Source organism: Ranitomeya variabilis, chromosome 3, assembly GCF_051348905.1.
Source record: "Ranitomeya variabilis isolate aRanVar5 chromosome 3, aRanVar5.hap1, whole genome shotgun sequence".
NCBI classification, from domain to species: domain Eukaryota; kingdom Metazoa; phylum Chordata; class Amphibia; order Anura; family Dendrobatidae; genus Ranitomeya; species Ranitomeya variabilis.
In genome coordinates this window covers 313,323,470-313,337,422 of record NC_135234.1, presented here as the reverse complement: position 1 = coordinate 313,337,422, position 13,953 = coordinate 313,323,470, and the positions used below count along the sequence as shown (strand labels likewise).

The window sequence follows — 13,953 nt, the reverse complement described above, 5'->3', positions numbered from 1 at the left end:
GCGCTCCGACATCACTTTACTGTGCAAGCGTCGCGCAGGGCGGCCGACAATGGCAGGATCAGCCAGGGAGATGGTGGCTCTAAAAGCGCGCACCGGAGGTGGTTGCCGGGTGCGCGCTCTGACATGATTTTACAGCGCAGGCGTTGCGCTTGCGGCGGCAGGATCAACCAGGTGTTTGATTGTTTATAGGAGCACCGGAAGTGGTGCTGGCACGATCAGCCAGGTAATCATTTGACAGGTGTGATCATACACCTGATTTCTGAAACGGCCAGTAAAGGCAGGATCAACCAGGTGATCCATTAAAAAAAAAAAAAGGCTGAATCTATTTAAACAAGCCAGTTGCGCTGCCTTGTCACTAAACCAGGTCAGGTTGAAGGTGACTACTCTTGTTTCGTGGTGGTGTGTATAATGGAGAGCTTTTCACCAGAGCATTTGATGCCACAGCAAGAGGTGCAGGAGAGGCGGTCTCGCTCAAGTGAAAAGAGCCAGAACCGCCGTGGCAGCAGCAGAAGCCGCTCGGACAGCGTACGGACGGATCGCCATACCAAGGAGGGGTCCCTAGTCTCATTGGGAGACACGGAGAAAACCAGCCAACCTCCGGATCCGATACCCGTACTTTGAAAGCGTCCGAGTGGTGAGTGAACTGCGAGAAAGTCCAGTACGCTAATGTCTGTTCTTTTCTCTTCTCTTATCTCCGTCTCTCCCCTCTTTTCTTACATACATTGTGGGGTGGAGTATAGGAGGTCCCCAAAAAATATAAGGGAAAAACTAAAAATAAGGAGTGTCCCTTATGTAAAAAGCCTTTAAAGACATCTTGGGATAAAAGACTGTGTCAGGAGTGTATCAATAGGACGGTGGCGGAGGAAACACCCTCCTTTACGGACAGCCTAAGATCTCTCATCCAGTCCGAGGTCTCGAAGTCCGTTAAAGCATTGCAAACAGCCGACACAGATGCCAGATTCAGGGACAGATCCAGCCCCTCCGTAGCATCCCAGAGGGATTCCTCAGAGTCAGAGGGGGACTCAGATACAGCTCACTACTCAGATAGTAGCTCAGAGGAGGAGGATACATTTCCAGCAGAGGCTACGGACCGGCTTATAAAAGCTGTCCGTTCTACCATGGGGCTGGTAGATGAGAAGGCAAAAAAGACAGCCCAGGAACTTATGTTCAGTGGCCTACAGAAAAGAAAACGGAGGTCATTCCCTGTTAATGAACAATTACAAGAACTGATTAAAAGGGAATGGCAAAAAACGGAAAAGAGGTCCCAAATAACCACCTCCCTAAAGAGAAGGTATCCGTTTGAGGAAGAGGCGTCCTCATCTTGGGATAAAGCCCCAATGATTGATGTGGCAGTCTCAAAAGTTGCCATGAAATCCTCCCTGCCATTCGAGGACCTAGGTTCTCTAAAAGAGCCTCCTGACAGGAAGGTGGATAGTTCCCTAAAGACGGCATGGGAAGCCTCGGCAGGTGCACTAAGGCCAGCTATCACGGCCACTTGTGTAGCCAGATCCTTAAAAGTCTGGATAGACAACCTGGAGGAACAGGTAGAGCAAAAAGTTCCCAAGGAAGCTATTCTAGAATCAATACCAACCATGAGAGCAGCAGCTGTGTTTCTAGCTGAAGCATCAGCGGACTCGGCTAGGCTGGCAGCAAAATCAGCAGCGTTAGCCAACACAGGACGCCGTGCCGTATGGCTTAAATGCTGGCCGGGAGATACTCAGGCGAAGATGAAGCTCTGCTCTTTGCCTTGTGAGGGGAACTTCCTTTTCGGACCGGCATTAGACGAGGTATTGGAGAAAGCCGGGGATAAAAAGAAGAACTTTCCAAAACAGCCATTTCAGCCCTTTCGTCGCTCCTTTCGGAGAGGTAAAAAATTCCAGAGGCAGCAGTACAGAGACCGAGACAGGAGCAACCTGGACAAGCGACCCAGTGGAGGAAAGGGCTTCTATTTTGGCAAGTCCCCCAGAGACACCAAAAAACCCTCCCAGTGACGGTCCTTCTCAGGTGGGAGGGAGGCTCTCTCACTTCCTTCCAGCCTGGGAGAGGATCTCATCCAGCATATGGATCCGGCAGATCGTGGGATCAGGCCTAAAACTAAGATTCCACCACTGGCCTCCAAGAAGATATATGCAGACCCCGTTACAGTCCTCCCAAGAAAAACAAGACAGTCTGGAGGGGGAAGTAACATCACTCCTAGACAAGCACGTCTTGGAAGAGGTTCCTATAGATGAAAGGAGGGTAGGATTTTATTCCCCTCTTTTTCTCATAAAAAAAACGGACAACTCTTGGAGGACAATAATAAATTTAAAAGGCCTCAACAAATTTCTTTTAATACCATCGTTCAAGATGGAAACCATAAAATCAGCCGTGAAACTTCTCTATCCCCAGTGTTACATGTCCGTCCTCGACCTCAAGGACGCTTATTATCACGTCCCAATCAGACAACAAGATCGTCAGTTCCTCAGAGTGGCAGTTCAGATGGAGTCCCAGCTGCGTCACTTCCAGTACAGGGCTCTGCCCTTTGGGATAGCAACTGCCCCACGCGTATTTACGAAACTGATTGCAGAGGTCACAGCACATCTCAGGGAAAAAGACACTCTAATAATTCCCTACTTGGACGACTTCCTGATAGTGGGGAAGAACTTTTCTCACTGTCAGGAGCAGGTCAGGATAGTGATGGACACTCTACAGACACTGGGATGGCAACTAAATCTCAAAAAGTCCAAACTAGAGCCGGCAATGGTCCAGAATTTCCTGGGGATAACGGTAGACTCCGTGGCACAGGAGTGTCGCCTGCCAGAAGAAAAAGAAGGAAAAATCAAACAGATGATTATGGCCACATTAAAAAAAACCGGAAATGACTTTAAGAAGGGCCATGTCGGTGTTAGGGTCCCTAACCTCCTGCATACCGGCAGTAAAATGGGCCCAGTTCCATGCAAGAGAACTGCAATGGTGTGTGCTGCAGAACGATCGGGAACTTCATGGGGAGTTAGAGCAGAAGCTCACTCTCCCACTCTCTGTGCTCCAATCTCTCGGTGGTTACAGATAGTCATCCCCGAGAGAAGTTCCCTGGACATTCACAGCCTCCAAGGTAATCACAACAGATGCCAGTCCATGGGGGTGGGGAGCTCACTCAGACACACTATGGGTCCAAGACCCCTGGGCTCAAGAGGAGAAAGATCTATCCTCAAACGAGTGGGAGCTCCTAGCAATAGAAAAGGCGCTAGAGAGGTTACTTCCTCACTTGGCAGGTGAGAGTCCTATCGGACAACCGAACAGCGGTCGCATACGTGAACCACCAGGGAGGCACCCGCTCCCGGGCTCTGATGCACGTAACCACAAGACTCATGTCTCTAGCCGAAAGGCACTTCCTGTCATTATCGGCCCTGCATTTCCGAGGTGTGGACAACATAAAGGCAGACTTTTTAAGCAGGAACCACTTGAGGCAAGGAGAATGGTCCCTAAAAAAGTCAGTTTTTCAACGGATAGTGCACATGTGGTGAAAACCCAAGGTAGACCTTTGCCTCAAAAGTCAACAAGAAAGTCCAAAAGTTCTGCTCCCTGAACCCAGCAGACAGGCCATTGGCAGTAGACGCCTTCAGCATAGAATGGACGTCGGGACTCCTGTATGCCTTCCCACCGATATGTCTAATCCCAGCAGTTCTGTGGAAGATCAGGGAAGACAAGGCCAGAGTGATTGTGATAGCTCCCTTCTGGCCGAAAAGGCCATGGTTTTACTGGCTGAGAGTGATGTCAGTGACGGACCCGTGGGTTCTCCCGGAAGACCAGGACCTTCTAACGCAGGGTCCCTTCAACCACCCGCAGAACTCCGGGCTTCATTTGACAGCCTGGCATTTGAGCGGTCGTTACTAGAGAAAGAAGGGTTCTCAGCTGGGTTAATATCCACCTTGCTCAGCAGCAGAAAACCAGTAACGACCAAGATCTATGGGAGGATATGGAAGAAATTCCTGTCCAGCTCAGGGCCAATACGGGAAGGGGAGGTCCCGATAGTGGCAATACTGGAGTTCCTGCAAAAGGGCTTAGATCTGGGGTTAGCTGTTAGTACCCTCAAAGTACACATTTCAGCCTTAGCAGCCCTATTCAACTGTGACCTGGCAAGTAATAGGTGGGTGGTGAGGTTTGTCCGAGCCTGTAGTAGAGCTGACTCTGTTCCATCCCCTACTCCTCCACCATGGGATCTAAATCTAGTGTTAACAGCTTTGACAGAAAGCCCCTTTGAGCCTTTAAATACAGCATCTGATAAAGTACTGACATTAAAGACAGCTTTGTTAGTGGCCCGTACATTGGCCCGTAGGGTGGGGGATTTACACGCGTTGTCAGCTGACCCCCCTTACACACAAATTATGGACGATAGGGTTGTATTAAAATTAGATCCGGCATATCTCCCCAAAGTGGTATCGAGATTCCATAGAGCTCAGGATATAACCCTACCCTCTTTCTGTCCCAATCCCAGTAACCAAAAAGAGGAGAGACTCCATTGCCTAGACGTTAGGAGATGTATCCTACAGTATCTAGAGGTGACAAAATCCTGGAGGAAGCAGAGGGCTTTATTTGTTTAATTCCAGGGGTCAAGGAAGGGCCTTAAAGCCTCAAAACAGACTATAGCTAGATGGGTGAGAGAGGCCATTATTCTAGCGTATAGTAGTGCAGGCAGGGTTATTCCACAGGGTCTGAAAGCCCATTCCACGAGGGCCATGGCGACATCATGGGCGGAGAGAGCAGATGCTACAATCGACCAAATCTGTAAGGCGGCCACTTGGTCCTCTCCGTCTACATTTTTTAAACATTATAGGCTAGACCTATCTGCTACCTCTGATCTCACATTTGGGAGAAGAGTGTTACAAGCAGTGATCCCTCCCTAAAAGAGAATACAAATCTCTGTAACTCTCTCGTGGTGCCGTCATGTATGATGGAAAAACACGGGTATTACATACCTGGTAATGTGTTTTTTCATGAGACATGACGGCACCCTTATATTCCCACCCTTTTGATCACGTCATTAGTTGGGTGCATTATTAGCATTATTTGTATTATACACTCCCTGGTGTATCGGTGAATAGAACCGTATAGGATGTATTATTTATGTGTACACTAACCGGCGGAGTTCCTCTCGTACTCTGTAAAACAACTGATGTGGAGAGAGGAGCCACCCCTTTTATCTTGAAGGTTTCCTGTCCTTGATGGGCGGATCCCCTCTCTCGTGGTGCCGTCATGTCTCATGAAAAAACACATTACCAGGTATGTAATACCCGTGTTTTGATCACATATGGGATATCTGTGAACTCATGAGGAATTGCACAATAAATTCTGGGGTCCATTTTCTCATGTTCCCAACAAAATTTGAAGCTAAAAAACCTTTTTTTGTGGGAAAAATTAGTTTTTTGTTTTAGTGCTTTTTTTTCAATTCTTACTCTATTTTCAAGGCTCTACATTCCCAAAGGAGTCTAGTTTCCAAAATGGTGTCACTTGTTGGGGGTTTCCACTGTTAAGGCACATCAGGGGCTCTCCAAACGTGACATGGTGTCCCTAATCATTCCAGCAAATTTTGCATTCAAAAAGTCAAATGGCGCTTCTTACCTTCTGAGCGCTACCGTGTGCCCAAACCGTGGTTTCCCCCCACATATTGGGTATTGGCATGCTCAGGAGAAATTACGCAAATTGTATGGTCCATTCTCTCCTGTTACCCTTGCGAAAGTAACAAAAATTAGGTCTAAAGGAAAATTTTTGTGAAAGAAATTGAAATGTTTATTATTTCCTTCCGCATTCCATTAACCCCTTCCCGACCTTTGACGCCACGTAGGCGTCATGAAAGTCGGTGTCAATCCGACCTGTGACGCCTATGTGGCGTCATGGAATGATCGCGTCCCTGCAGATAGGGTGAAAGGGTTAACTCCAATTTCACCCGATCTGCAGGGACAGGGGGAGTGGTACTTCAGCCCAGGGGGGGTGGCTTCACCCCCCCCCGTGGCTACGATCGCTCTGATTGGCTGTTTCACTTTCAACAGCCAATCAGAGCGATTTGTAATATTTCACTATGAAAAGTGGTAAAATATTACAATCTAGCCATGGCCGATGCTGCAATATCATCGGCCATGGCTGGAGACGCTGGTCTGCACACACACACACACCCCCCCCCCCCCCCCCCACCGCCACCGATCTCCTCCCCAGCCCTCCATTCTGTGCTCCACTCCCCTCCGTCCTCCTGTCCGCTCCCCCCGTCCTCCTGTCCGCTCCCTCCGTGCTCCGATCCCACCCCCCCTGCTCCGATCACCCCCCCGTGCTCCGATTCCCCAACCCCCCCTCATACTTACCGAGCTTCCCGGTGTCCGTCCGTCTTCTCCACGGGCGCCGCCATCTTCCAAAATGGCGGGCACATGTGCAGTGCGCCCGCCGAATCGGCCGGCCGGCAGATTCGTTCCAGCTACATTTTGATTTTATCACCCCCATACGTAGGGACAATAATAAAGAAAATATTTTTTTTCCATTACGGTTAGAACTAGGGGTAGGGTTAGGGGTAGGGTTAGGGTTAGAACTAGGGTTAGCGTTAGAATTAGGCTATGTGCACACAGTGCGGATTTGGCTGCGGATCCGCAGCGGATTGGCCGCTGCGGATTCGTAGCAGTGTTCCATCAGGTTTACAGTACCATCCGCTGTGCCCATGGTGCGGAAAATACCGCGCGGAAATGCTTTGTATTTTCCGCAGTGTGTTAATTCTTTGTGCGGATTCCGCAGCGTTTTACACCTGTTCCTCAATAGGAATCCGCAGGTGAAATCCGTATAAAAAACACTGTAAATCCGCAGGTAAAACGCAGTGCCTTTTACCTGCGGATTTTTCAAAAATGGTGCGGAAAAATCTCACACGGATCCGCAACGTGGGTACATAACCTTAGGGTTGGAATTAGGGTTAAGAATAGGCTTGTCGTTAGGGTTATGGTTAGGGGTGTGTTGGGGTTAAAGTTGTGGTTAGGGTTGGGGTTAGGGTTAGGGTTGGGATAAGGGTTAGGATTAGGGTTGGGATTAGGGTTAGGGTTGTGGTTAGGAGTGTTTTGGGGTTAGGGTTGTGATTAGGGTTATGGCTAGAGTTGGGATTAGGGTTAGGGGTGTGTTGGGGTTAGTGTTGGAGTTAGAATTGAGGGGTTTCCACTGTTTAGGCACATCAGGGGTCTCCAAACGCAACATGGCGCCACCATTGATTCCAGCCAATCTTGCGTACAAAAAGTCAAATTGTGCTCCCTCCCTTCCGAGCCCTGACGTGCGCCCAAACAGTGGTTTACCCCCACATATGGGGTACCAGCATGCTCAGGACAAACTGGGCAACAACTATTGGGGTCCAATTTCTCCTATTACCCTTGCGAAAATAAAAAATTGCTTGCTAATACATAATTTTTGAGGAAAGAAAAATGATTTTTTATTTTCACGGCTCTGCGTTATAAACTTCTGTGAAGCACTGGGGGGTTCAAAGTGCTCACCACACATCTACATACGTTCCTTGGGGGGTCTAGTTTCCAAAATGGGGTCACTTGTGGGGGGTTTCTACTGTTTATGCACATCAGGGGCTCCGCAAACGCAACTTGGCGCCCGCAGACCATTCCATCAAAGTCTGCATTTCAAAACGTCACTACTTCCTTTCCGAGCCCCGACGTGTGCCCAAGCAGTGGTTTACCCCCACATATGGGGTATCAGTGTACTCAGGACAAACTGGGCAACAACTATTGGGGTCCAATTTCTCCTGTTACCCTTGTGAAAATAAAAAATTGCTTGCTAAAACATCATTTTTGAGGAAAGAAAAATTATTTTTTATTTTCACGGCTCTGCCTGATGGTTTAAAGTGCACACTATGCATCTAGATAAGTTCCTTGGGGGGTCTAGTTTCCAAAATGGGGTCACTTGTGGGGGGACACAGGGGCACACAGGGGCTTTCCAAACGTGACATGGTGTCCGCTAACGATGGAGATAATTTTTCATTCAAAAAGTCAAATGGCGCTCCTTCCTTTCTGAGCCTTACCATGTGCCCAAGCAGTGGTTTACCCCCACATGAGGTATCGGTGTACTCAGGAGAAATTGCTCAACAAATTTTAGGATCCATTTTATCCTGTTGCCCATGTGAAAATGAAAAAATTGAGGCTAAAAGAAATGGTGTGAAAAAAAAAAAAGTACTTTTTCATTTTTACGGATCAATTTGTGAAGCACCTGAGGGTTTAAAGTGCTCACTATGCTTCTAGATAAGTTCCTTGGGGGTCTAGTTTCCAAAATGGGGTCACTTGTGGGGGAGCTCCAATGTTTAGGCACATGGGGGCTCTCCAAACGCGACATGGTGTCCGCTAAAGATTGGAGCCAATTTTTCATTCAAAAAGTCAAATGGCGCTCCTTCCCTTCCGAGCCCTGCCGTGCGCTCAAACAGTGGTTTACCCCCACATATGAGGTATCAGCGTACTCAGGACAAATTGAACAACAACGTTCGTGGTCCAGTTTCTCCTTTTACCCTTGGGAAAATAAAAAAATTGTTGCTAAAAGATCATTTTTGTGACTAAAAAGTTAAATGTTCATTTTTTCTTTCCATGTTGCTTCTGCTGCTGTGAAACACCTGAAGGGTTAATAAACTTCTTGAATGTGGTTTTGAGCACCTTGAGGGGTGCAGTTTTTAGAATGGTGTCACTTTTGGGTATTTTCAGCCATATAGTACCTTCAAACTGACTTCAAATGTGAGGTGGTCCCTAAAAAAAAAATGGTTTTGTAAATTTTGTTGTAAAAATGAGAAATCACTGGTCAAATTTTAACCCTTCTAACTTCCTAGCAAAAAAAAAATTTGTTTCCAAAATTGTGCTGATGTAAAGTAGACATGTGGGAAATGTTATTTATTAACTATTTTGTGTCACATAACTCTCTGGTTTAACAGCATAAAAATTCAAAATGTGAAAATTGCAAAATTTTCAACATTTTCGCCAAATTTCCGTTTTTTTCACAAATAAACTCAGAAATTATCGACCTAAATTTACCACTAACATGAAGCCCAATATGTCACGAAAAAACAGTCTCAGAACCGCTAGGATCCGTTGAAGCGTTCCTGAGTTATTACCTCATAAAGGGACACTGGTCAGAATTGCAAAAAACGGCCAGGTCATTAAGGTCAAAATAGGCTGGGTCATGAAGGGGTTAATTCATGTGAAGCACCTCAAGGGTTAGTAAACTTCTTGAATGTGGTTTTGAGGACCTTAAGGGGTGTATTTTTTAGAATGGTGTCACTTTTTGGTATTTTCTGTCATATATAGGCCCCGCAAAAATGGTTTTGTAAATTTTGTTTTAAAAATGAGAAGTCGCTGGTCAACTTTTAACCCTTATAACTTCCTAACAAAAAAGTTTCAAAAATTGTGCTGATGTAAAGTAGACATGTGGGAAATGTTATTTATTAACTATTTTGTGTGACCTAACTCTGATTTAAGGGCATAAAAACTAAAAGTTTGAAATTGCAAAAGTTTCTAAATTTTCGCCAAATTTCCGTTTTTTTTCACAAATAAACGGAAGTCATATCATAGAAATGTTACCACTGTTATAAAGTACAATATGTCACGAGAAAACAGTCTCAGAATTAGTGGGATCCATTGAAGCATTCCAGAGTTATGACCTCATAAAGTGTGGTCAAAATTGAAAAAAATTGGCCCGGGCAGGAAGGTGAAAACAGGCTTCTGGGTGATAGGGTTAAACTACATGAAAATGAAATTCAGACCAGTGACTCCTCTCTGCCATTCCCAGCTCTTATCTGACTTCAGCAATGTCATCATGTCCATATCAAGTAACTGCTGCAGACAATCACAGGTTGTAAGGAGGCATGCTGATGTAGGTGGCACAAGACCTCTCAGTTCATTGATTGTCTGCAGTTATTATTATTATTATTATTTATTATTATAGCGCCATTTATTCCATGGCGCTTTACATGTGAGGAGGGGTATACATAATAAAAACAGGTACAATAATCTTGAACAATACAAGTCACAGCTGGTACAGGAGGAGAGAGGACCCTGCCCGCGAGGGCTCACAATCTACAAGGGATGGGTGAGGATAGAGCTGGTCGTGCATTGGTTTGGTCGATCGGTGGTTACTGCAGGTTGTAGGCTTGCCGGAAGAGGTGAGTCTTCAGGTTCTTTTTGAAGGTTTCGATGGTAGGTGGGAGTCTGATATGTTGTGGTAGAGAGTTCCAGAGTAGGGGTGATACGCGAGAGAAATCTTGTATGCAATTGTGGGAAGAGGAGATAAGAGGGAAGTAGAGAAGGAGATCTTGTTAGGATCGGAGGTTGCGTGCAGGAAAGTACCGGGAGACGAGGTCACAGATGTATGGAGGAGACAGGTTGTGGATGGCTTTGTATGTCATGATTAGGCTTTTGTACTGGAGTCTCTGGGTAATGGGGAGCCAGTGAAGGGATTGACAGAGGGGAGAGGCCGGGGAATAGCGGCCCCCCTCCCTTCATCGGAAAAACATTAAAAAGACAAACCATTATACTTACCTTCCCTGTGATCCCTTGCAGCGTCCTGTTGTGATGCCAGTAGCGGAGTTATGCTTGTAAGCAGCGCATGGCAGTGACGTCATGTGCTGCTTACAAGCAGAGGACAGCTGCCGGAATACTCACTGCTCCCCATGCCAGGACTATGGACGTGTGGAGCAATGAATATTCATTGATCTTTAGTAGTGGGCACAGTAACCTCAGGTGCTGGCTTGCTGCAGCTGTCGGGCGATCACGCATGCCCGCTAATAAAGGGAATGAATATTCACTGGTCTCCATGCCCATGGGAATGGAGAGCAGTGAATATTCATTCCATTAAGTAGCGGGCACACTTCAGAGGCCAGCAGCTGCAGGAAACTGGCTGCTGCGGCTAACACCTGTGTCTGCTATTAAAGAAAAATTAATATTCATTTCTCTCCACTCCAATGGCCATGGAGAGCAGTGAATATTAATTTCTCTTTAGCAGCTGCAGCAGCCGACTGCGGCCTCCTGTGGTCCGCTGCCACCCTCTGTCTTATAGTCCAAAAAATACGGCAAGTTGGACCCTCAATATAGTATAAGCTGAGGGGGGCTTTTTCAGCATACAAAATGTGCTGGAAAAACTCAACTTATACACGAGTTTATACGATAGTTATGTAATAAATTACGGTAGCTAAATTGTTAATTATATAGTATGTTATATACATAATTTGATAGGAAGATATTTTGTACTAAAATAGAACTAATACTGTAGTGTTCAGTTCAGGAGGTATATAGGATTATATACATTGATGTATAAAAAGTAATAAAATGGCATGTCTGTCTCATAAGTCATATCGAATAAATTTTTTCACTGTCATGAAGTACAGTATATCACGAAAAAAAAAAAACTCCAAATCCCTGGGATCCGTTGATGTGTTCCAGAGTTACCTCTTAAAGTGACACTGGTCAGAATTTAAAAAATTGGTCTGGTCACAAAGGCCCAAACGGGCTTCTGTTGTGAAAGGGTTAACTTTTCTTATACAGAACATAACCCCTATAAAAATCATAATGGTAATGTATAAATTGTGGAAGCGCACCTTTCTGCCTCAGTTACAGTTCTCAATTACTTTGCCCCTTTGAAGCACTGCTGATTAGTGCTGAGCAAGTGTGCTCGTTACTCAAGTTTTCCGAGCATGCTCTGGTGTTCTCCTAGTATCTTGGGCGTGCTCATAGATTGTTTGTGTTGCCGCAGCTGCATGATTTTCGGCTGTTAGATAGCCTGTACACATGTGTTCAGGTTGTCTAACAGCAGCAAATCGTGCACCTGCGGGAACACAAACATAATCTACGAGCACGCCCAAGATACTCGGAGAAAACCCGAGCATACTCGGAAAACTCGAGTAACGAGCACACTCGCTTACCACTACTGCTGAGCTATCTCCCCATCCCTGCCCATACTGATACTGGAGGGGCCGAGAATCTGTATACAGTATCAGTGTGTGTGTGTGTAGGGGCCGAGTTCTCATTGTTCTCTTGTGTATAGCAGATGCTCACTGCGCACAAACCAGCGCTGGCCAATGTAGTCGGCATACGACACGGTGTGCACGCACTCTCCCTCTGCATGTCCATACAAGTGTGCGTATAGCTGCTGCTCGCTACGCACAGGATCAAACAGCAGCGTAAGGCACTATACACAGAGAGGGAGGTGAGCTCACGTACATAATGACATTGTGCACATTATCACACACACGAACGACACTGTATGCAGCTGCTTCCAGGTCAGTTATTATGTGCAGGACTGGGGAGTTGGATCAGACAGCCCTAAAAAAAAAAAGTGATTGCTGTCAATCACCATGAGGAAAGAGGCAGAGTATTGTAATTGAGGGGGCTTTAAGGTGGACCGAGCCCTTAGCCAAGAGTGTACCTAAAACCTGATTTATCAAGACCGGCGTTGTTCTCGCTGAGATGTGCTGGAGTTTAAAGGTACGTGTCCACGTTCAGGATAGCAGGCGGTTTGGACGGAGTGGCAAACCCGCTCTGCCCAAAGCTCCGCCCCCTTCTGTAGACGCGATGATGCCGGATGTGTTCATTGCACACATCCAGAATCATCTCACCCCACACATAGGGCCCTGTGTTTTACCTTGCGGCGGCGCAGCGTCGCCGCAAGGTAAACGGACGTGCTGCGATCTTAAAAGATGCGCAGCATGTCCGGAATTGCAGGGCCGCCGGGTGCGTGTTACCACGCATAGTGGAGACGGGATTTCATAAAATCCCCTCCACTATGCTGTAACATCTGGACGCTGCGTGTTTGACGCTGCGGCTCTACGCAGCGTCAAACACGCAGCGTTTCCTGAACGTGGAAACATACCCTTAAGGTTCCTGATTCATGAAGAACGGTGTGCGTCTCGGCACAAATCCTACTCCAGTCCCTACTCCAGAGAAAGATTTGTGGTGTAGAAAACACTGCCATTCCCCAAGAAATTGACAAACTGCAGTCATTGTGCCCCCATCTTTCCCAGGTGTGCCACTTTGTCAGAGCTGGGTGAAAATGGGGTAGAACGCCAAAAGTCTCTTTATTTTAGCTCGGACTCAATTTGCACCAACATTGTGTTTTTCAAAGCTTTTTACACCAGAATAGTAGCATAATAACTTTTATGTATCAGCCCAATGTGTCTAGTAAACTGCAACAATACACCTCTTTTGGGGATCTCAATATCTCCTGCCTCATGAGGTCCCATTACATCTTGCATTATTACCTCTATCGTTTATACTGACTGGACAGTAATCTTTCTAATGTGCTACTATGTCTGGCTATCTGATTCATCCGTCACATTTTTCTGTGTTACAGGCAGCAATCCGTAAGGAGCTAAATGACTTTAAAAGCACTGAAATGGCTGTGCATGACGAAAGCAAGCACTACACACGGTGAGTCTGGTAGTTAGATTCCCATAACTCCTAATGAGTATTAAGCCTTACAGTGATTGAGATAAGTATTTGATCCCTTGCTGATTTTCTAAGTTTGCCCACTGACAAAGATATGAACAGTCTATAATTTTAAGGGAAGGTTAATTTTAACATTGAGAGATAAAATATTACAAATAAAATCCAGAAAATCACATTGTATAAATTATATAAATTTATTTGCATTTTGCAGTGAGAAATAATTATTTGATCCCCTAACAACCATTAATAGTTCTGGCTCCTACAGACCAGTTAGACACTCCTAATCAACTCATTACCTGCATTAAAAACATCTGTCTTACATAGTCACCTTTATAAAAGACTCCTGTCTCACATACTCAATTATTATCAGTCAGACTCTAACCTCTACAACATGGGCAAGACCAAAAAGCTTTATAAGGATGTCAAGGACAAGATCATAGTCCTGCACAAAGCTGGAATGGGCTTAAAAAAGGGTAAAATCTTGTGCTTCCTTTCTACTTTTCCCTACAAGCCTGAGTCTGGTTGTGCACAA

The 13,953-nt window shown here is 46.0% G+C and overlaps 1 protein-coding gene across 5 annotated transcripts in view; it reads left to right on the top strand.

Annotated features, from left to right (window-relative positions):
• Positions 1 to 13,953, top strand: part of PHACTR4 (phosphatase and actin regulator 4) — a 175,805-nt gene that overhangs the window by 159,640 nt on the left and 2,212 nt on the right. For all 5 annotated transcript variants that reach the window (XM_077295654.1, XM_077295655.1, XM_077295656.1 and 2 more), the window contains one exon: positions 13,327 to 13,403. In XM_077295654.1, the coding sequence (XP_077151769.1) occupies positions 13,327 to 13,403 (77 nt within the window). The remainder of the gene's footprint in view (positions 1 to 13,326; positions 13,404 to 13,953) is intronic.